This window comes from Rhinoderma darwinii, chromosome 3 (assembly GCF_050947455.1).
Source record: "Rhinoderma darwinii isolate aRhiDar2 chromosome 3, aRhiDar2.hap1, whole genome shotgun sequence".
Classification (NCBI taxonomy): Eukaryota; Metazoa; Chordata; class Amphibia; order Anura; family Rhinodermatidae; genus Rhinoderma; species Rhinoderma darwinii.
In genome coordinates, this window is record NC_134689.1 from 209,329,626 (window position 1) to 209,353,077 (window position 23,452).

Genomic DNA, 23,452 nt, shown 5'->3' on the forward strand with positions numbered 1-23,452 from the left:
CATCTGGTGCCGATGTGGCCGACACGATGCAGGACCTGGGGCAGGAAGTGAGTGACGTCACAGCGTGATCTCTCGAACACGCTGTGTCTGTGCACTGCCAGAAGCTGGGTGGTAACGCAGAGAAGTGGATGATGCTGATTCGTCAGCATCATACACTCCCATTCACAACTCCCAGCTAGTAAAAAGTAAAAACGCCCCGATGTACGCACATAATACACGCCCAGTTGTACTTTTACTTTAAACACGCCCAGTTGTACTTTAGAAAGCCTCATTTGCATAAATATAAAAATGGTCATAACTTGGCCAAAAATGCTCGTTTTAAAAAAACAACAACGTTACTCTTATCTACATTGCAGCGCCGATCTGCTGCAATAGGAGATAGGGGTTGCAAAATCTGGTGACAGAGCCTCTTTAAGCTCTTAGAAATCCCTACTTCCTTTCCTACCTCAAAGAAACTTGGTGTAGAGAGACGTAAAGAATTCTAAAATTCTGTATTCTGGCTGAGATGTTTGCCAAGCATCTTTAAGACAATTTAAATTAGTTTCCTATCTCTACTGTGAAAGTTACATGTCTTACGACACTGTTCTGGGGACCCCCTGACCGGGCTCTGAGCAACCCTGGTTGGGAAACACTGTATTGGGGTAATTGCTATTTATATAATTCTCCAATATTTCTACTTTTGTGTGCCAGTACCCCAATGACCCTGGTTCCATAATTGTGCGTTTGTTAAATAATTAATGTACATAGGGTAAGTTGCTACTTTATAATCGAAGGTTAGTAATTCTATATATATTTTCTTGTAATTGATTTCACAACAGAAAAAATGTGAGCGGTATTATCCAAATTTTGGAGAACAAGCTTTAACGTTAGGACCATTTCATATTACTTGTGTAAGTATGCCTTCAGTAGGAGGTTGTATTTTATTTATTAAAGCGTAACTTAAAGAGGCTCTGTCACCAGATTTTGCAACCCCTATCTGCTATTGCAGCAGATCGGCGCTGCAATGTAGATTACAGTAACTGTTTTATTTTTAAAAAACGAGCATTTTTGGCTAAGTTATGACCATTTTTGTATTTATGCAAATGAGGCTTGCAAAAGTCCAAGTGGGCGTGTATTATGTGCGTACATCGGGGCGTTTTTACTTCTTTTACTAGCTGGGCGTTCTGACGAGAAGCATCATCCACTTCTCTTCAGAACGCCCAGCTTCTGGCAGTGCAGACACAGCCGTGTTCTCGAGAGATCACGCTGTGTCGTCACTCACAGGTCCTGCATCGTGTCAGACGAGCGAGGACACATCGGCACCAGAGGCTACAGATGATTCTGCAGCAGCATCGGCATTTGCAGGTAAGTCGATGTAGCTACTTACCTGCAAACGTGATGCTGCTGCAGAATCAACTGTAGCCTCTGGTGCCGATGTGGCCGACACGATGCAGGACCTGGGGCAGGAAGTGAGTGACGTCAAAGCGTGATCTCTCGAACACTGCTGTGTCTGCACTGCCAGAAGCTGGGCGTTCTGAAGAGAAGTGGATGATGCTTCTCGTCCGAACGCCCAGCTAGTAAATGTAGTAAAAACGCCCCGATGTACGCACATAATACACGCCCAGTTGGACTTTTACAAAAATGGTCATAACTTGGCCAAAAATGCTCGTTTTTTTAAAATAAAAACGTTACTGTAATCTACATTGCAGCGCCTATCTGCTGCAATAGCAGATAGGGGTTGCAAAATCTGGTGACAGAGCCTCTTTAATGTTCAATCAACTTTTTATTTTCTAGCAGCATGTGTAATATAAATATATTTTGTAATATACTTTATTCATGAATTTGGGCTCCTTTTTGTGTTATATGTGTTTTAAATGGCCATCTGACACTTTTCTACCACATTTTATTTCTTGTATTTCTCCTGTTGCTAGCTGAAATCCATACACCATTTGAATGTATCAGTGTACGGATTCTGCTGCCTATGAGTACGGGTGGGTGGTGGCCCCATCCTGACGTCAGATGTGCACGCCCCCATCGTGACGTCAGGAAGGTCTCTCTGCCTCTATACACTACACAGTTCTCTAGCAGCAGAGCGCATGGAAGAGACGGTGCGCACTGGTCTCTGTGCCTGGATGATTCTCCCCCCTTCCCTCCGGCAAAGAGTCTCAGGACACTCTAATCTGAGCTGCTAATCAGCATCAGATAAGACTAGGACTGCTCCCCCCCCCCCCCCCCAAGCACCCTGCCATCCTGTCTTATCTTCCCTGCACTTGCCAGGGAAAGTGAAAAAGAAAAACTCTTGATTCCTTTCTTCTGGAGTGTGCAGAGATATTTCCATCTCTATATATAATGTGTTGTGCTGCTGTGCATAGCTCAGTGCACGCTCACAGTATTGTAGTTATCACCTCAGAGTTCACTGCCCATGAAAGATACAGACAAATTGTGACATCACACACAGTAAGACGTGCCCCTAGCAACTGCCAGAATCAGTAACTGTAAGAAAATAGATGTGGACGGTTTCACAAGAAAAAAAAAAAAGCTGCAAAAAAGGGACTTTGAAGTGAAAAAAATAGGTAGGAATAATGAAGTCACATACAGGGACATAATAGCAGTTTAAATTTTTTTTTTTTTGCGAAAGTTTAGCTACGCTTTAAGTGTCACATAAACATCTCTGCCTTTTAGGCTTTTCAGGTAAGTTCAGGTGTGGAGAAAAGGCTGTGGATTTTAACTGATAAAGACTAAAAGAAAATTTCTCACTGCACTATTTTAACCCGCTGCATACCCAGCTGGAGTCTGCTGTATAATACAGCCAACACCTCACTGTAAGGGCTGGGATAAGAGAACTCTGATCCCTGCGGTTTAACCTCTTGGATGGTGCGGTCAATAGCAACTAACATCTAAGCTGTCAGAAAAAAGGGGGGGGGACCCTTAGTCATCCCATCGCCCTCTAACCCATGGCGTGATCTCTGGTTGTCTAGGGGGGACTTTTACAAAAAATGTTTGTAATATGCAACAAAAAATTTATAAAAAATAAAAAATAAAAAAATAGTTTCCCCCTAAAGTAAAGTAAAAAATAAACATAATTGGTATCGCTAGGTCTGTGAAAGTCCAAATTATTATAATTTAACATTATTTATCTTACCCTGACACATTAACGTTACTGAAGTGTTTAGACAGTGAATAGACATTCCTTCCAGCCAGGACGGGATGTCTATTCACAATCCCGACACTTCGGTAATATTTGTGTGACTTATAGCCGAGCAAGCGTAATCTCGCGAGATCACGCTGTAAATGATGGGTTACAGCGAGATTACGCTTTGCTCTGCTGTAAGTACCACACACAGGTTACAGAAGTGTCGGGATTGTGAATAGACATCCCGTCCTGGCTGGAAGGAATGTCTATTCACTGTCTAAACACTTCAGTAGCGTTAATGTCAGTATAAGACAGCACATAGTGATCTAGCAGGATCCCTATGCGCTGAGTAAATGATTGGAGAGAAGTGTATGACGCTGATTGGTCAGCGTTATACACTCCTCTGTACAACGCCCACTTGGTCAAAAGTAAAAACACGCCCAGTTGTCCATTAAGAAAGTAATTGGCATAAAGCTAAAATCACTAATAACGTGGTAAAAAGAAATATTTTTTCTAAATAAAAACCACTGCTGTCACCTACATTATAGCGCCCATTTCCTTATGTAGGAGATAGGACACTTATAATGTGGTGACAGAGCCTCTTTAAGCAAATTGTGCTTTAAAAAAGCAGAAAACCATAACCTTGCCTCTAAACAGTAGCAGTTTGTGATCCGTACCTACAGTGGAATAACGAATTGGCCGTATTACAGTGTTGTACATGTTTTGCCATGGAGAATTAATTTTAGAATATGTATGTAATGGATGGGAGTTTGAATGACCTGCATGTATATCCTGTCTTATGTAGGAAGAAGAGAAGTCCCGAAAAGATTTCTTTGTTAGAACACTAACGGTGGAGTTCCAGAACGTGAGTGCTGTCAAGTAGATGATTTACTGTATTATGTAGTCCGCCACCAACACTGGAGTGGGATTAATGGCTATGCACACCTTTTTTAAGTGCTTTTTTTTTTTTTTAATTAATGGATTAGTCAGTGTGTTTAGTGTAACTTCTTAATTAGTTTTTATTAAAAAGTTGTTTTACTTTGAGATACAGCTGTTCTGTATTCTCTATACAGAACAGCTATATCGTTCGCTTTTCACTGAATCAGTCAGTCCCGCGGACCTGACGGACTTAGCGTCGGCGGGTCCTGTGTGTCTCTGACTTAGATGTGATTGTTTACAGGTGGATCGACACGCAGGACCCGACGACACTGAACCCGTCTGGTCCTTGGGAATGACTGATAAAGTGTAAAATGAGCGATACAGCTGTTCTGTATGGAGAATACAGAACAGCTGTATTTTATTTTTTTTAATAAAGACTAATTACAAAGTTACACTAAACATGCTGACTAATCTATTTATTAAAAAAAACTCAAAGGTGTACACGGCCTTTAAATGTTACAAAATGCAAACTCCTTTTTTACTAGTAAAAAAAAAAATTTAGGTTATTTTTTTTTTTACATTATTTCTTTAAAACGTTGTACATTTTGGCATACATGGCTAGTGAATGTTAAAAGCACAGTCCGACTAATACTGAAACATTGTGGAACCCCCACAACTTTGCTGTATTTACCTGTTATGTATTTACAGCAGTTCCCTATTGTAAACCTATTCGGATGTAATCAGATGTGGCGTTTTACTTCACCCCTTCAGGACACAGCCTGTTTTGGCCTCGTGGACACATGATTTTTTTCAAATCTGACGTGTCACTTTATTTGGTAATAACTCTGGAATGCTTTTACCTATCCAAGCGATTCTGAGATTGTTTTCTCGTGACACATTGTACTTTGTTAGTGAAAAAATTTGGTCGATAAATTCAATATTTATTTGTGAAAAACCTCAAATTTTACCAAAAATTAGCATTTTTCGAAATTTAAATGTAATTGCTTGTAAAACAGATAGTAATACAACACAAAATAGTTACTAGTTAACATCCCCCATATGTCTACTTTGTTTGCATCGTTTTTTTTCACGTCCTTTTTTATTTTTCTAGGACTTTACAAGGCTTAGAACTTTAGCAGCAATTTCTCATATTTTCAAGAAAATTTCAAGGCTATTTTTTCAAGGACCAGTTCAGTTCTGAAGTGGCTTTGAGGGCCTTCTATATTAGAAAGTACCCATAAATCACCCCATTTTGAAAAGTGCACCCCTCCAAGTATTCAAAACCACATTCAGAAAGTATTTTAACCCTTTAGGCGTTTCACAGCAATTAAAGGGAATGTGTTGCCAGCAAAACATGTTTTTTTTTTTTTAGTTAAACAATTAGTTTGTAGGTGATTAAACATTGTTCTAATTTTTTTTTTTTTTTTCACGAGTCAGGAAATATTATATATTGGATTCAATTTATAATATTTCCCAGCACTGGTCACTAGATGGAGCAATTCCCAAAATTGCAGCATTGCATGTGGTAAAGCAACCACATTGCTTTATGCTGCAAAATTGGGTAAAAAGCCCTCGCTCTAGTGAGCTCTCAGAATCCCCCCCTCTTTTATCCTGGCTAGTGCTGGGAGAAACGAGGGGTTTGAACGGTCTAACCTCCTACACTGTGTGTCGCCATTTTTTGAGCTAACACACAGTGTAGAAGGTTTACATACAGTAGTAAACACACACTGAAACACGAACATACATAGAAATAACTTACCTGCTCCAGTCGCCGCCGCTCCGTCTGCTGCCGCTGCTCCATGTGCACAAGTCCGGAAGCCGCGACCGGAAGTAGCAATCTTACTGTCCGGCCGTGACTTCCGGTCCACAAGAAAATGGCGCCGGACGGCGCGCATTTCAAATTGAACTGTGTGGGAGCGGCGCATGCGCTGTTCCCACACAGACGGCGTACACAGAAGTGGATGGGACGGGCCCCGTCCGCAGTCCCTATGGGACTGGAGCTGCCGTATTCCATGTCTGTATGTGTCGTTAATTTTGGTGACACTGTTCCTTTAAGGCAAAGTAGAGGTGAAATTTACAAATTTCATTTTTTTGCCGAAATTCATTTGTAATAAAAAAAAATTCTGTAATACAGAAGGTATTACCAGAGAAACGCAACTCAATATTTATTGCCCAGATTCTGCCATTTTTAGAAATATCCAACATGTGTCCCTAGTGTCCTAATGGACTGAAGCACCGGCCTCGGAAGTAAAGGAGCACCTACTGGATTTTGGGGCCTCCTTTTTTAAGGCACCATGTCCGGTTTGAAAAGGTCTTGTGGTACCTAAACAGTCGAAACCCCCCCAAAAGTTACCCCATTTTGGAAACTACACCCCTCAAGGCATTTTTCTAGGGGTATAGTTAGCATTTTGACCCCACAGTTTTTTTTGCAGAATTTAGTGGAATTAGTCGGTGAAGATGAAAATCACCTTTTTTTTTCTGTGTAAATATAGAATTTTTTCATTTTTACAAGGAATAAAGGAGAAAGCACCCCAACATTTGTAAAGCAATTGTTCCCGATTATGGCAATACACCATATGTGGTAATAAACTGCTGTTTGGTCCCACTGCAGGGCTCAGAAGGGAAGAAGCGCCTTTTGGAGCGCAGATTTTGCTGGATTGGTTTTCAGTGCCATGTCAGGTTTGCAACGCTCCGGAGGGACCAAAACAGTGGAAAACCCCCAAAAGTGACCCTATTTGGGAAACTACACCCCTCAAGGAATTTTTCTAGGGGAATTTTTTAATTTTCACAAGGGATAAAGGAAAAGCACCCCAACATTTGTAAAACAATTTCACCCGATTATGGCAATACCCCACATGTGGGCATAAATTGTATTTTTAATTAGAAATTAATTAACCCTTTCAGGACTGATCAATTTTTTGCTTTTTCGTTTTTCACTCCCCGCCTTCCAAGAGCCATAATTTTTTTAATTTTCCGTCAATAGAGCGGTGTGAGGGCTTATTTTTTGCGGGAAGAGTTGTAGTTTCTATTAACACCATTTAAAGTACCATAAAATGCGCTGGGAAAGCGAAAAAAAATTATTTGCGGGCTGAAATTGGAAAAACAGGTGATTCCTCCATTGTTTTTGGGGTTTTGTTTTTAAGTCTTTCACCGTGCGGTAAAAACGACAACTTTTCAGTTTTTTTCTGCGTCTCAATACGATTACGGTGATACCAAATTTATGTAGGTTTTTTTATATTTTACTACTTTTACAAAGAAAATACTTATTTGTTAAAAAAAAATAATTGTTTTGTGTCATCACATTCTGACATCTAGAACTTTTTTTATTTTTTGGTCGATTGAGTGGTGCGAGGGCTTATTTTTGGTGGGATGAGCTGTAGCTTGTATTGGTACCATTTTATGGTACATACATCTTCCTGATCACTTTATATTACATCTTTTTTAGAGCTAAGGTGACCAAAAAACAGCGATTTTGCCGGTTTAAATTCTTTATTTCTTACATCGTTCACCGTGCAAAATAAATTACGTTTTACTTTACTCTGCGGTTCGGTACGATTACGGCGATACCATATGTATATAGTTTAGTTTTTTTTTTTAGTTTCTATAAAATCATTTATTTTCTGAGACACCATATTCTGAGCCTTAACTTTTTTATTTTTTAGTCAAAAAAGCTGTGGGAGGTCTTGTTTTTTGCGGGACAGGTTGTAGTATTTATTGGTACTATTTTGAGGTAAATGCGACTTTTTGATCACTTTTTATTCTATATCTTGGGATGGGTGGTGACCCAAAAATAGCGATGCTGACATAGTTTTCCATTTATTTTGTTTGTGGAGTTCACCTTGCGGAAAAAATGAAATTATAGTTTCATAGTTTGGGTCATTACGAACGTGGTGGTACCAAATATGTGTACTCCTTCTTCTTTTTTTTTTTTTTTTTTTTTAACATTTTCATTTTTTCCCTATAATAAATGACTTATAGGAAAACAAAAACTTTTATTTTTACACTTTTATAAAACATTTTTATTAACTTTATTTTTTACACTTTATTTTTTTTATCTGCAGCTCTGATCGCTGCTAGAATACATTACACTACCTAGGTAGTGTAACGTATTCCAACGGTCAGTGTGACGTCACAGTCACTCTGACAGTTAGTCTACGAGGACCAGCCAGAGGCTGATCCTCATAGGCTTGCATACATGGCAGACCTGGGGGCCTCTGTCTGGCCCCCGGGTGCCATCACAAGCATCAGCAGCCCCCACAATTGCATGGGGCTGCTGATGTGCTATCAACCCCCTAAATGCAGAGATTGCAATCAAGCGCCGCATTTAACGGGTTAATTGCCAAATCAGCGGCGATGAGCCGCTGATCAGCAACACTGGAGTGTCCGCTGTCAGGGACTGCTGACCTCCCAGTTCCCGATGCACACCTTGTCGCGGACAGTGTGCAGCGGGAACGACACAGTGACTTCCTGTCACTCTGACAGGAAGCCTATCGGGACCAGCCGGTGGTTGGTCCTGATGGGCTTCCCTCCATGGCAGACACGGAGGCAAACCCCGCGGTTTCGGACCAGGGTGTGCCGATATGCTAGAAACCCCTAAAATGTGGCGATTGCAACCGATAGCCGCATTTAAGGGGTTAATTCGCAGAAATCAGCGGCAAAACGACCCCTGGCCGGCAAGAGTGGAGTGTCAGCTGTCGGCGACAGTGTGCACCGGAAACAACTCTGTAACTATACATTCTCGTGCGGGAAGTAACCTCCTGCGACGACGTATAGTTACTCGTGCGGATAGGGGATAATTGTTCTGGGTTTGTTTTTGTTTATTTTAACCCCCTAATGACCAGCCTATTTTAGACCTTAATGACCAAGCCATATTTTTCCGTTTTTCCATTGTCTCATTCAAAGAGCTATAACTTTTTTTTTTTTTTTTTTGCGTCGCCATAGCTGTATAAGGTCTTGTTTTTTGCGAGACAAGTTGTATTTTTTAATAGCACCATTTTGGGGCACATAGAATTTATTGATTAACTTTTTTTTGGGGGGGATAGAAAAAAAACTGCAATTTTGCTGCACTCTTTTTGCGTTCTAAATTTATGCCGTTCACTGTGTGGTATAAATAGCACAATAACTTGATTCAGTGGCTTGTTGCCATTGCAACGATACCAAATATATATAGATTTTGTATGTTTTATTACTTTTACACAGTGAAAACACTTTTTTTTTTTTTTTTTCAAAATTATTTGTTTTTGCGTCTCCATTTTTGAAGAGCCATAACTTTTTTTTTTTCCGCCAATGCAGTTGTATAAGGGCTTTTTTTTTTTTTTGCACGACGACTTGTAGGTTTTATCAGTACCATTTTGGAGCAGATGTGACTTTTTGATCACTTTTTATCAAATTTTTTTTTAAGGCTGGATTCAAAGAAAACAGCAATTTTTGCATGTTTTTTTTATTTAATTTTTTTACGACTTTCACCGTGTGGGTTAAATGATGTAATAAGTTTATAGTTGGGGTCGTTACGGATGCGGCGATACCAAATATGTGTAACTTTTTTACTTTATTTTGTTTGTTAATAATAAAGCAGTTTGTAAGGGGAAAAAGTGGGTTTTTCATTTATTTATTTTTTTCCACTTTTTATTAAACTTTAAACTTTTTTACTAGTCCCACTTGTGGACTTCACTATGCGATTATCTGATCGCATTTATAATACACTGCAATATTTCTGTATTGCAGTGTATTATGCCTGTCCGTATAAAACGGAGAGGCATCTGCTAGCTCATGACAGAGGCATGGTCTAGCAGGCATTAGCTACAGGCAGACCTGGGGGCCTTTATTAGGCCCCCCTGGCTGCCATAGAAGACAGACACTTGGCGATCTTATCGCTGGGTGTCAGTGGGATGAGAGGGAGCACCCTCCCTTTCTCCAAAACCACTCGGATGCGGCGCTCGCTATTGAGCGTCGTATCTGAGGGGTTAAACGAGTGAGATCGATACTGATATCGATGTTACCCGTTCGAGCCGGGATGCCCCCAGCCCTCAGCTACCTCTGGCAGCGGAGAGCAGGGAGATTTAACGGCTCCCTGCACTGTTTATTCCGATGCAGCGCCGTAAAAAGGCTATTGCATCGGGATAAAACCCGTTAGTGGCCGCCGTAAAAACACTATAGGGCGGTCGCTAACTAGTTAAATAACTGAAAAATGTTTTACCATTAGGGTTGTTCACGCCTTCATTGGAGGCTCCGTTAGGGGCCTCCATCACAGACCCGGCCCAAAATACCGTAAACAATAGCTTAGCATGCTACAATATTATTTCTGGTATGTTAACCCAATGGAACCCATAATAGTCATTTGGATGCGTGGGCACAGATGGTGTCCGTCATATAACGAAACCGGCGCTTCCGGTATTATTCTTGTTATGCTCCTCTGACTGGGCAGAGCAATAGAAACACAGATGCAGGTGTGAACAGGCCCTGACATTTACAATTCTACCCCATTAGAGGAATTTATTCGAGGAATTTTTTACTCTATTAGTGGAAGCCATTCAGATAATAGGGGAGTTCAAGCACAGAGAAATCGAAATCCTGTACCTGTTCTCCCTGGTACAGTTATGTCTGAGGTGTGTGTTAAAAATCTTTCTCCTCTTTACCATAATGTAGAGAAGAGAGATTTTGTGAGGTAGAGAAGGCTGTGTAAATGTTATAGCAACTTATTCTGTTGCCACCAGGAAGAGCAGCTGCAGGAGATTTTGTTTTCATTCTCCTGCTCTCTGGTTGTAGACAAATGATGTAAAGGTTTTACATCAATTCCTATAGTAGAAGTATGTCAAGAAATTGTTCATAATGCAAATTAAATTTTTTTTCTTCTTCTACTAAAGTAATGATATTTTAATACTATAAATGTTCAGCAGAGCAAATATTTATCATGTTTCTTTGTGTTGTGTGTCATGGTCCTTCCAAATTCTGATGCAACAGCGGATGTCTCAAAAAATTTCTCTCAATAGCATATTTATTTATATGATTAGGATATGTGGACTAGCACGGAGAGAGACTTTTGAAGTCATTTTGACAGACTTAGCCCTTCCATGTGTTAGTCAGCCATTCATTTGTGTGGCCCGTATTGAATACCACATTTCCTCTGCTGCTGCGCTTTATGAGAAATGTATGGCAACCATGAGTTTCAGATTTCTGACAGGCAGCGACCTTATATATATATATATATATATATATATATATATATATATATATATATATATATATAAACCCTCCTCTCCGTATTTACCCTCACTGTGTTTACGGCATTATTTATGAAAAATAGTGTGAGGAATGAAAGTGGAGGAGAGCAGTCATACTACTAGGGGCTTTTTGATGGCTAAAATTGTTAGTTTTAAATTTTTTTTCTTCGGGCAGTTCCTACCTTCTATTCCAATATATTGCAGCAAGGGAGTTGGAACAGACCTCCGCGCACACTCTTTTGAAACATTTACATGTTCTGAATAATCTATAAGCGAACTTGCAGCTATTACCTAAATGTTGTACAACACAGAATTTGACATTAAGCCTGTAAATATGCATTCAAAATAGTATTATCCAGTGTAGAAACCTCCAATGGTTGCTTGCTAGGGGGGAATTTATCAACCTTTTCTAAGCCAGATTACCCCCCCTCCATGGGACAGAAATAAAACGTATGTTCACCTCAGTGCTTCTCTTCGCTTCTTCCTTCCTGGATCCCTTTGCATGCTGCGACTCATATAATGTAATGATGTTATGAGTAGTCAGGACTTTGTATAAGCTGCAGAATGGTGAGGGTAGAAGCGCTGATGTGAGTATTTGTTTACATTTTTTTTAATTTTATGTTTGATTGGGGAGGGAGAAATGGTTGGTGCATGACCGTGATCGTTACGCCCAGCGGAAAAAATGCAAGCAATTGATTAAGAGGCGTGCGTCTCATAATAAATCTGTTGCATCTTACTCCAGTAAAAAAGAAAGACTGACAGTAAAGAACTAAGTGTTTGGGCATCCACTTGGCAGATGAAGTTTAATGCAGATAAATGTAACGTTTTGCATCTGGGTACCAACAACCTGCATGCATCATATGTCCTAGGGGGCGCTACACTGGGGGAGTCACTAGTTGAGAAGGATCTGGGTGTACTTGTAAATCATAAACGAAATAACAGCATGCAATGTCAATCAGCTGCTTCAAAGGCCAGCAAGATATTGTCGTGTAATAAAAGAGGCATGGACTCGCGGGACAGGGATGTAATATTACCACTTTACAAAGCATTAGTGAGGCCTCATCTAGAATATGCAGTTCAGTTCTGGGCTCCAGTTCATAGAAAGGATGCCCTGGAGTTGGAAAAAATACAAAGCAGAGCAACGAAGCTAATTAGGGGCATGGAGAATTTAAGTTATGAGGAAAGATTGAAAGAATTAAACCTATTTAGCCTTGAGAAAAGACGACTAAGGGGGGACATGATTAATTTATATAAATATATTAATGGCACATACAAAAACTATGGTGAAATCCTGTTCCTTGTAAAACCCCCTCAAAAAACAAGGGAGCACTCCCTCCGTCTGGAGAAAAAAAGGTTCAACTTTCTAAGGCGACAAGGCTTCTTTACAGTGAGAACTGTGAATCTATGGAATAGTCTACCGCAGGAGCTGGTCACAGCAGGGACAGTAGATGGCTTTAAAAAAGGGTTAGATAATTTCCTAGAACAAAAAAATATTAGCTCCTGTGTGTAGAAATTTTTCCTTCCCTTTTCCCTTCCCTTGGTTGAACTTGATGGACATGTGTCTTTTTTCAGCCGTACTAACTATGTAACATATAATATGCCAAAGTAGTAAATCTGCCCTATAATGTTTTTGGCTAAAACACATTTAATTCTCCAAGGGGATTTTAAGATGTTAATTGCTTTCTCTTCCTCTGTCTACTTCATATTTCTAATCACTCTTGGCATTTCTTTTTTTAAATTTAACACCTGTAATCTAATTATTGTGGCTGTATATTATGCGTTACCCAGCTAGTGTGTTTAATTTAAATTATAGCAAAGGGTTTCCTTGTCTAGTACATCAGTGTTGTCGTCGAGAAACACCCTTATGGATCCCAATGAAAGAACTAAGGCCAGCAAGGTTTTGTGTATTAAGAGGCATGGACATAATTGATATAAGGCTATGTTCACACAGAGTATTTTGGGGGAGGAATATCTGCCTCAAAATTCCATTTGGAACTTTGAGGCAGATATTCCTCTCCCTGCATGCCGATTTTCGCGCCGTTTTTCGCCCGCGGCCATTGAGCGCCGCGGGCATAAAACAGCGCGAAATACGCTTTCTCTGCCTCCCATTGAAGTCAATGGGAGGTCAGAGGCGGAAGCGCCCGAAGATAGGGCATGTCGCTTTTTCCCGCAAGGCAGTTTTACTGCTCGCGGGAAAAAGACGCCGACGCCTCCCATTGAAATCAATGGGAGGCGTTCTCGGGCCGTTTTTGCCGAGTTTTGCGACGCTGTTTCCGCGTCAAAAAACTCGGCAAAATACTCCGTGTGAACATAGCCTAAGGATGCATTACAACTTTACAAAGCATTAGTGAGGCCTCATCTAGAATATGCAGTTCAGTTCTGGGCTCCAGTTCATAGAAAGGAAAAAAAATACAAAGAAGAGCAACAAAGCTAATAAGGGGCATGGAGAATGTAAGTTATGAGGAAAGATTAAAATAAACCTATTTAGCCTTGAAAAAAAGACTACTAAGGCCCCATGCACACGACCGTAAAATCGCCTGTAATTACGGGCCCATTCATTTCTATGGCCGATGGACACCTTCCTGTATGTCCGTGCCGTAGAAACCTGCCGAAAAAAATAGGATTAATTTTTTTTACAGACCGAGCTCCTATACTTTATAATGAGAGCATAGTCCATAAAAACAAGTTGTAATTACGGGCACGGTCGTGTGCATGAAGCTTAACGGGGACATGATTAATTTATATAAATATATTAATGGCGCATACAAAAAATATGGTGAAATCCTGTTCCATGTAAAACCCCCTCAAAAAACAAGGGGGCACTCCCTCCGTCTGGAGAAAAAAAGGTTCAACCTGCAGAGGCGACAAGCCTTCTTTACTGTGAGAACTGTGAATCTATGGAATAGTCACCGCAGGAGCTGGTCACAGCAGGGACAGTAGATGGCTTTAAAAAAGGCTTAGATAATTTCCTAGAACAAAAAAATATTAGCTCCTGTGTGTAGACATTTTTGATTCATCCCTTCTCTTTTTCCCATCCCTTGGTTGAACTTGATGGGCATATGTCTTTTTTCAACCGTACTATGTAACTAAAGTCCAGTTCTGTTTGCCGTTCAGCATGTTTGCCATTTGTGAGGTGCATTAGTTTTCTAGATGGGGCCAACCTCTGGGGCCCGCACGGTTTCTTAGAAAGAGATGCTCCAAAAACATCTTTGCGGATTTGTGAGCGTGCCGTGGGTTTTAAAATCTGTGGCAAAACCCACATGTAATAAATTTTGCAGTGGATCTTAGGTATTTCAGCAGCATAAAATATCCCATGCGTGTACACATGGCTTTAGAGTGACAGTAAAAAGAACGTAAAGACCGTGTCCTTGCAGCTCTGGTAATTTTCTCTCCATGCGTTTTTTTTTTTTTTCTGCTGCCATTTTATTTCGAGAACATTCAAAGCATTGCTAAAAGTGATTGATGGTTCTTATCATTGTATTATGGCATACATCAGGTTCCTGTGCTGACTGTAATATATTTATTTTTCCTTTCCAAATCCATTTTGCAGGAGATCCGTAGAATTCTTCAGTTTCATTATGTGAATTGGCCGGATCATGATGTCCCATCATCTTTTGATTCTATCCTTGACATGATTAGTTTAATGCGGGATTATCAGGCTCATGAGGAGGTTCCTATATGTATACATTGCAGGTATGCAGTCTTTGCAAAGTTGTATGATTAGTAACCCTATACACCAACAGACTATGGGGGAGATTTATTAAGACTGGCGTTTTAATAAGAAACAAGCTGGAGTAAGATGCAACAAAGTTATCGAAAGGCACACGCTTAACTATGTCGCGTCTTCAGCTGTCCGAGCGCCACTGAATAAAATCTACGCCAGCCCGAAGCTGGAGTAGATTTCCGCTATTTATGCCAGTTTCGGCGTAAATAATAGTAAATGCAGCAGCCACCATGCCCCTTCAGCTTCTTTGCCCGCAGTCTTGAAAGTGGCGAGAGTGAGCCATTTGCGACTTTTGTATGCCATAAATCTGGTGCAGAAAACTTGTTAAATTCCCTCATGTTTATAAGTAAACAAATGTAATTCTCCTCTTAGTGCGGGATGTGGAAGGACTGGAGCCATTTGTGCAATAGATTATACATGGAATTTGCTGAAAGCTCGGGTATGTAGCAAGTATATAATCTGTTAGGCTACTTCACACTGGCGTATTTTGCTTCAGTATTTATAAGCCAAAACCGCTAGTGGGTCCAAAACACTGAAGATTTTATAATGTCTAATTTTTTTGTAGGTTTCCCTCCTGGTTTTGACTTTCAAATACTGACCAAAATACTGCCACGTTGAAAGAGGCATTAAAGGGTTATTTCCATCGCGCCAAGTATTTGCTTTTAACTAGAGGGTCCGACTGCTGGCACCCCTATCGATCCCGAGATTAAAATGGCCACAGTTCTGTTTAAGCGCTGCTCCCCTTGACTGTTTATCCATGTAGCTCTCGGCCACCCTCTGTGCAGATAACTGTAACACTTCTCCATTCAAGGGAATAATGCTATGCTGCAACTCCCTGCACAGCTGGTGGAGAGAGCTGCAAGGCAAAACTGAAGTGGACACAGCGGTGTGGTCCCTTCAATTTCGGGAACATGGGGATCCCGGCAGTCGATCCTCCACTGATTGCAAAGTGATGGCATATTCTAGCTATATGCTGTCGCTTTGTGTGATGGGAATAACCCTTTAAAAAAAATGTCAGTTGTCCAGAGTTATTAACCCATTATGTACTTGTTTTTTTTAGAGGATACCTGAAGAGTTTAATGTTTTTAGTTTAATTCAAGATATGAGGACTCAGCGGCATTCAGCAGTCCAAACTAAGGTACGCAATTGATTTAATTACAATAGAAAACCCCTTCTAGTATATATGTCCTCAAAATGAATGTCATATTCGCTTTAATATAAAGTCACGCGCACTAGGTATTAATCGAATGATAACGCATAGATTAAGTGTCTTTGAAATTTGCTGCATGCTATTTACACTTCTTCAGTTGCTCAAGAGCAACATACTGCAAAACTACTGTTGTGCAGGAAGAGCTCCCTGTAATCAGCAGCAGCTCCTCCCTGCACAGTAAGGCTGGGTTCACACTGAGTTTTTTGACGCGGAAACTGCGCCAAAAAACGGCCAAAAATGCCTCCCATTGATTTCAATGGGAGGCGGAGGTGTTTTTTTCCCGCGAGCGGGAAAAAGAAGGCACAGGCCCTATCTTCTGCCGTTTACGCCTCTGACCTCCTATTGACATCAATGGGAGGCAGAGAAAGCGTATCTCGCGGTGTTTTATGCTCGCGGGGCTCAATGGCCGCGGGCGAAAATGACAGAGGAAAATCTGCCTCAAATTTCCAAATGGAATTTTGAGGCAGATTTTCCTCCTGCAAAAAATATTCCGTGTGAACCCAGCCTAAAAGTAAGGCCTTATTCACACGACAGGGTCCAAGTGTCGGACGATAAAAATGCGCGTTCTGGACCGCTTTTCCCGGCTGTTTTGCATCCATTCCGGGCCGTATTGCCATTAACGGCCGATTTTGACCCGTTTTGCAGCCGTTTTTTCCCCTGTCCGTTTTAAAATCGGATGAATTTCATTTGTCATTTTTTGCCACACCCAGCCCTCCGTAGGTAGTGCCACCCAGCCCTCCGTAGGTAGTGCCACCCAGCCCTCCGTAGGTAGTGCCACCCAGCCCTCCGTAGGTAGTGCCACCCAGCCCTCCGTAGGTAGTGCCACCCAGCCCTCCGTAGGTAGGGCCACACAGCCCCCCGTAGGTAGGGCCACACAGCCCTCCCTACCTGTCTGTAGATAGCGCCACCATTCCAGGAGAAGTCCCTGACCTCAATTTCCATATATGGACACACTGAAGTCTGGGACTTCTCCTGGAGCGGAGACACCGGCCACAGGGTCGGGGATTCCGCTTCAGAAGTGCCTGGGGTCACTGTGTCCAGTGACGTCAGGCACTTCTGAAGCGGAATCCCCGACCCTGTGGCCGGTGTTTCCGCTCCAGGAGAAGTCCCTGACTTCACTGTGTCCATATATGGACAAAGTGACGTCAAGCACTTCTAAAGCGGAATCCCCAGCCACAGCGTTGCCGAAGCTGTGGCCGGGGATTGTTGATTCCGCTCCTACAGGGAGCAAACAAATACCCTCCTCCTTACATGCACTTCAAACTGTGAGGAAGAGGAGAAGGAGAGAGAGCAAGCGATGGAAGACACGGCCGTCACTCGGGACACATTCCAGTGATGGCCGTGTATTACCCGGCCCCATAGACTTCTATGGGGGCCGGGAGAACGGCCGAAAATAGGGCATGACCCATTTTTTACGGCCGGGTTTCCCGGGCCGTCAAAAAATGGGTCGTGTGAATAGTACCATTAGGGGTCTATTGTTCCTACTGTGGCCGTGTGACTGCCGTTTCATGAACCCTGTCGTGTGAATAGGGTCTAAAGTTATATATATTTATTTTTTTAAATAAAAATAATTTATCTATTTTGAGATACAGCTTCTATGTATCATGTATAGAAGCTGTATCTTGCAACCTTTTGTTGCTGTAAGTTCAGTAAAACTGCAGTAGTCTGGGTTTTAGGTCGAGAATATGAACAGTGAAAAACTGGTGCAATAAGCCACCAGAATGAGGATTTGGTTTGTACTCTGTTACTAGGTATTAACCAGTTCAGGACCGGGCTATTTTGCGCTTTCAGGACCAGAGAACATTTAGCCATTTTTAGCACGTGTTAGTTAAATGGCTATAACTTTTTATTTGTTGGGCTAACTACGTAATTTTTGCGAGTTTTTTTTTCCGTAGACCATGCATGTTTCTTTTTTTTATCGTTTTTATACAAACCTGTTTTGCTATTTTAGAATTTTTATTCATAAAGTTTGAAAATAATAGTAAAAAAATAAGCTTTTTCACGTTTCAGCTATTTTTTTTTGGTAATAACATAGTTTTACCCTAAAATAGACCTTTTATTTGTGATCGTCATTGTCTACCGTAAATTTTAATAGATTACATGTCTATATTAGGGTAATTGGGTCAGCGCTAGCGTTACAGCAATGGGGGGAACGTTTTTTTTTTTGGGGTGGGTATTTTATGTGTATTTGCTATTTAATTTTTTTTTGCACTCGACTTTACTATTTTTTTATTACGATGGTCTGTCCCTCAAAGGTCAAAAAAGACCTTTGGGGGACTTTATATATTTTTTTTCTTTCTTTTACACCATGTTTTTCCACTGTAACTGGGCCTGCACAGCAGCCCCAGTTACAGGGGAAATCAGCCCTCTCATAGTGACGATTGTCACTAATAAGGCTGTGCTGGGTCTAGTTAGACCCAGCAGCAGTCTGTCAGTAACGGCACCCGGTGATCATGTGACCAGTCACATGATCACCAGGAGGAATAGAGACAGCGCCGCTGCTGTCTCTATTCCTATACACAGCGTTCATTGAGCGCTGTGTAAAAGAGATCGGAGAAGACAGAAGCAACGAAAGCTGCTTCTATCCTCTCCTCAGGGTCCCCGGCAGTCACTGACAGCCGGAGACCCGACATTCAGCTGCCCGATCGCGCGGGCAGCAAGTTAAAACCCGAGCCGTATAAAGTCTATGGCTCGGGTTTTAAGGACCCTGACCGCTGGCCGTAAAAACACAGCCAGTGGTCGGGAACCAGTTAAAGAAGCTGGCTGTCCGCTCACCAAAAATTAAAGGCTATGTACGCCTTTGACGGTTGTTTTTTTCTTAAATAAAATTGTGCATCAGTGCCGCAACTAACTTAAAATTATTTTTAATAAAATGTATCAACTTTTCGAGATACAGCTGCTTTGTATTCTGTATACAGAGCAGCTGTATCGTTCGCCAAGACCTGAATCCGCCAGGTCTGTGAGACTGACTGGTTTAGGAAGTTACAACAATCACACTGATGCACAATTTTATTTAACCCTCCCCCCCCCCCCCCCCACAAAAAAAACGATGTCAAAGGTGTACATAGCCTTTAGTTTTAAATGTTTATATGAGCAGGTTTGCTGTAACTCACCCATAGCAGTCATTTTCAATTGTGAGAGGTCTGCTCTGTCTCCCAGTCAAGTGACCGGAACTAAGCGAGGCTTCCTGCAACGGCTTTATGTTCCATCTGCCGATCACATGAGCTTCTCTTTTGTAGCTCCATCCCCTCAGATGTCCTCGCATTCCTACTCCGTTTGTGAAGAAAAAAAATAATAATTGTAGTTCTGAAGGAACGGTCAGTGGTCATGTGGAGGGGGGATGTATGCCCACCCCATAAACCAAGAAGTGCCAGGGAGGATGTTGCCGCGTTAGCTAAGGCCTGGGTGTTTTAAAAAAACAAAACCATGCCACATTATTTATTTTTTCTCCATCTGAATTAGAAGCATTTCTATGGGTATTTTATCCTCAGACGTAAATTAAACCGCAAAATGTTTAATTATATTTTGGCTATCACAGAAATATATACATATACTATGTATATTTAACACACCATTTACGGTTTAGTACAACCTATTTTGCCATTTTATTAGAAAAATTAAAACTTGCATTCACAAATTGTATTGACGTGACTAATATTGCAGGAGACTTTTTATTTTTCTTCTTCTTAGTGGTACATTAACGATCAAAACCTCTATTGTCCCATGTTATCTGACGTTTTTTTCCTTTTCTTTTTAGGAACAGTATGAACTTGTACATCGGGCCATAGCTCAGCTATTTGAGAAGCAGCTGGAAGTGTATGAGAATGAGTCTAGAAAGATAGCAGATGACTTGGTATTTAAGGCTCAACACAACTGCAACTATATTGCTATGTATTATTTAATCAATTGAAAATAGAGATGTATTTAAAGGGATATTCTCATCTGGGACATTAATGGCATATCCACAGGATTTGCCATAAATGTCTGATAGATGCGAGTCCCACACCTATCTCTAGAACGGGGTCCCCTGTCCCACCTTCTCCTGCTGTTGCTGGGCTCCAGCTACTGAGTTATAAGGTGGCTGGTAGTTCAATAACAGCCGAGCTACGCTGTTTTCGTAACTCCCATAGAAATCAATAGGAGTTACGCAAACAACCTAGCACAGCTTGGTAGGACCCACGTCTATCCTGTGCCATAAATGTCAGAGATGGGAATACCACTTCAATGACCTTTTCACACCCAGGCCGATAACTATAACCATGGGCGATCACTATGTCTAGAAGATGGCTTTAATCCTTAGCACAGAGCAAACAATCTGCACCAAATCCCCTAGATTTAATTTGTTAAAATGAATTCAAAAGGATTTTGTGCATTTCACTTTGATAATCTACATTGTATTGCTTTGAATACAGGCACTTGATTAAGGGGTTTCTATTGATATGATGATCTGAGAGATGCCACCTACCTGAGGCTTCGTTCACATCTGCGCTAGGGCTCCGTTCCGTTGGAGCTTTCTGTCGGAACGGAGCCCTGACCGACACAAACGGAAACCATATGTTTTGGTTTCCATCACCATTGATTTCAATGGCACCGGATCCGTCACCATTGAAATCAATGGTGATGGAAATGGTTTGTGTCTGTCAGGGCTCCGTTCCGATGGAAAGCTCTATCCCTAGCGCAGATGTGAACGAAGCCTTACAGGGATTTTTTTATCAACACTGCATAATAAAGGGTTGAACTAGGTAAAATATGTCTAAATAAGACTATTATTAAATTACTTATATTGCCAGGATGAAAATTCTGAAAACGCAGTGAATTCTTCAGAGAAGGACAAAATGGATTCTCCACCACCAAAGCCACCAAGAATCCGTAGGCAAGTATTGGGTTTAGATAGCCTATTAATTTTTTTTTTATAAATTCTTTGGACTCATATACTTTTGTTAGCTTAACCCAGTAGACAAAAAATGTATGTATTTTTAAAGGCTATGTATACCTTTTGAACTTTTTATATGAATTTACGTCCTATATACAAAATGTCTCTCGACTAGTCTTCATTAAAAATTTCTTACCATTTTGCTGCTTTAGAGTTTGTACAAGTCATTAATCTAGCAAATTCTACAGCACACTACTCTGGTCGGGGCTGCTCTCTGCACTCCTCCTCCCTTCTCTAAGTGTTAGAAATAGCAGCAGAGTAAGAAGGAGGCAGTATATGGCAGATTACCCTTTTTAGCAGGGGAGAGGGGTGAAGCATCCAAGCGTTCGGGAGGGCACCTAACTTAAAGAGGCTCTGTCACCAGATTTTGCAACCCCTATCTGCTATTGCAGCAGATAGGCGCTGCAATGTAGATTACAGTAACGTTTTTATTTTTAAAAAACGAGCATTTTTGGCCAAGTTATGACCATTTTTGTAGTTATGCAAATGAGGCTTGCAAAAGTCCAAGTGGGTGTGTTTAAAAGTAAAAGTCCAAGTGGGCGTGTATTATGTGCGTACATCGGAGCGTTTTTAATACTTTTACTAGCTGGGCGCTCTGAAGAGAAGTAACATCCTCTTCTCTTCACAACGCCCAGCTTCTGACAGTGCAGATCTGTGACGTCACTCACAGGTCCTGCATCGTGACGGCCACATCGGCAGCAGAGGCTACAGTTGATTCTGCAGCAGCATCAGCGTTTGCAGGTAAGATCGACTTACCTGCAAACGCTGATGCTGCTGCAGAATCAACTGTAGCCTCTGGTGCCGATGTGGCCGTCACGATGCAGGACCTGTGAGTGACGTCACAGATCTGCACTGTCAGAAGCTGGGCGTTCTGAAGAGAAGAGGATGTTACTTCTCTTCAGAGCGCCCAGCTAGTAAAAGTATTAAAAACGCCCCGATGTACGCACATAATACACGCCCACTTGGACTTTTACTTTTAAACACACCCACTTGGACTTTTGCAAGCCTCATTTGCATAACTACAAAAATGGTCATAACTTGGCCAAAAATGCTCGTTTTTTAAAAATAAAAACGTTACTGTAATCTACATTGCAGCGCCTATCTGCTGCAATAGCAGATAGGGGTTGCAAAATCTGGTGACAGAGCCTCTTTAAGCTGTCAGAATGTAGTTATGGGACGAAGGCACAATGAGGAGGGAAGGGCAATCACACAGGTTATCAGTGTAGAAAGAAAGCAGTAAAAGAATAAAGCTATGCTGATACATGAGCTAGTGACTGCAGCGTCGTCCTGGATTCACAGAACTCACATTTATTACTGGGAGGGACACGACGACATGAGAAAAGTCTGGGAGAGGTCTGAAAATGGTTAAAGCAATTGTGCTTCCAGCCTTAAACATAACGTACTGGTTGCATGAAGTTAGGAAAGTTGCACTAACATGTAAAATAATTTTTTATCATGTCAAAGGTGTCCATATTAAAATAAGCGTTTTATGCGACCAAGTATATGCATGATGTAATCTCAATCTCCTCCTACCTAGGGCTGACAAGCTCCTATTAGTGTCCCTACTCCCTTTCACCAAGCCGAAATCTCGCACAAGTTCAGTACAAGCTGCAGATGGAGTTAGGAGCTGTAATTCCACACCAAAACTACTGCTGGAAGATAGGCTCTCATCTTCCAGCAGTAGTTTTGGCGTGGAATTACAGCTCCTAACTCCATCTGCTGCATTCTTTTACTGTAGAATCAGGGAGATTGCAGCTTGTACTGGGCATGTGTGCGATTTCAACATTGTGTGAGGTGGGGACTGATATGAGCTTGTCAGCACTAGATGGGAGGAGATTGAGACTACATCATGCATGTATTTGGTCTCATGCATATACTTGGTCTCATACAATGCTCATTGTAACATCAAGCAGGAAAACTTTAAGAAAAGGATTATACAGCCATTCTTACACAGATTTTCAAAGTAAGTACAGCAGCTTCATCAGGTCTAAGATCTATTTAATAATGTATGCAGTTTGTGAAATTTGGTGACAGATCCACTTTAACCCCTTCAGGACCCAGCCTGTTTTGGCCTAAAGGACACAGACGATTTTTTTTAAATCTGACGTGTTACTTTGTGGTGGTAACTTCGGAATGCTTTTACCTATCCAAGCGATTCTGAGATTTTCTCGTGACATGTTGTACTTAGTGAAAAAATGTGATCGATTTAAACTCTGTATTTATTTCAGAAAAACACTAAAATGTAGCAAAATTGTGCGTTTTTTTAAAATTTGATGTAGTAGTCCGGCCTATTACGGTCGTAGCGATACCAATTTTGTTTATTTTTTTACATTACTTTAGAAGAAAAATGGGAAAAGGTTGTTTAACTTTTTTT

The 23,452-nt window shown here is 41.2% G+C and overlaps 1 protein-coding gene across 3 annotated transcripts in view; it reads left to right on the forward strand.

Annotated features, from left to right (window-relative positions):
• The window catches only part of PTPN12 (protein tyrosine phosphatase non-receptor type 12), a 101,911-nt gene that overhangs the window by 60,511 nt on the left and 17,948 nt on the right, over positions 1 to 23,452 (forward strand). For all 3 annotated transcript variants that reach the window (XR_012882408.1, XM_075857339.1, XM_075857338.1), the window contains exons 6-12: positions 819 to 890; positions 3,918 to 3,977; positions 14,762 to 14,904; positions 15,308 to 15,374; positions 15,996 to 16,073; positions 19,903 to 19,998; positions 20,936 to 21,018. Coding sequence is in view for 2 of the 3 variants with exons in the window: in XM_075857339.1 (XP_075713454.1) it covers positions 819 to 890; positions 3,918 to 3,977; positions 14,762 to 14,904; positions 15,308 to 15,374; positions 15,996 to 16,073; positions 19,903 to 19,998; positions 20,936 to 21,018 (599 nt within the window). In the remaining variant the exon portion in view is untranslated. The remainder of the gene's footprint in view (positions 1 to 818; positions 891 to 3,917; positions 3,978 to 14,761; positions 14,905 to 15,307; positions 15,375 to 15,995; positions 16,074 to 19,902; positions 19,999 to 20,935; positions 21,019 to 23,452) is intronic.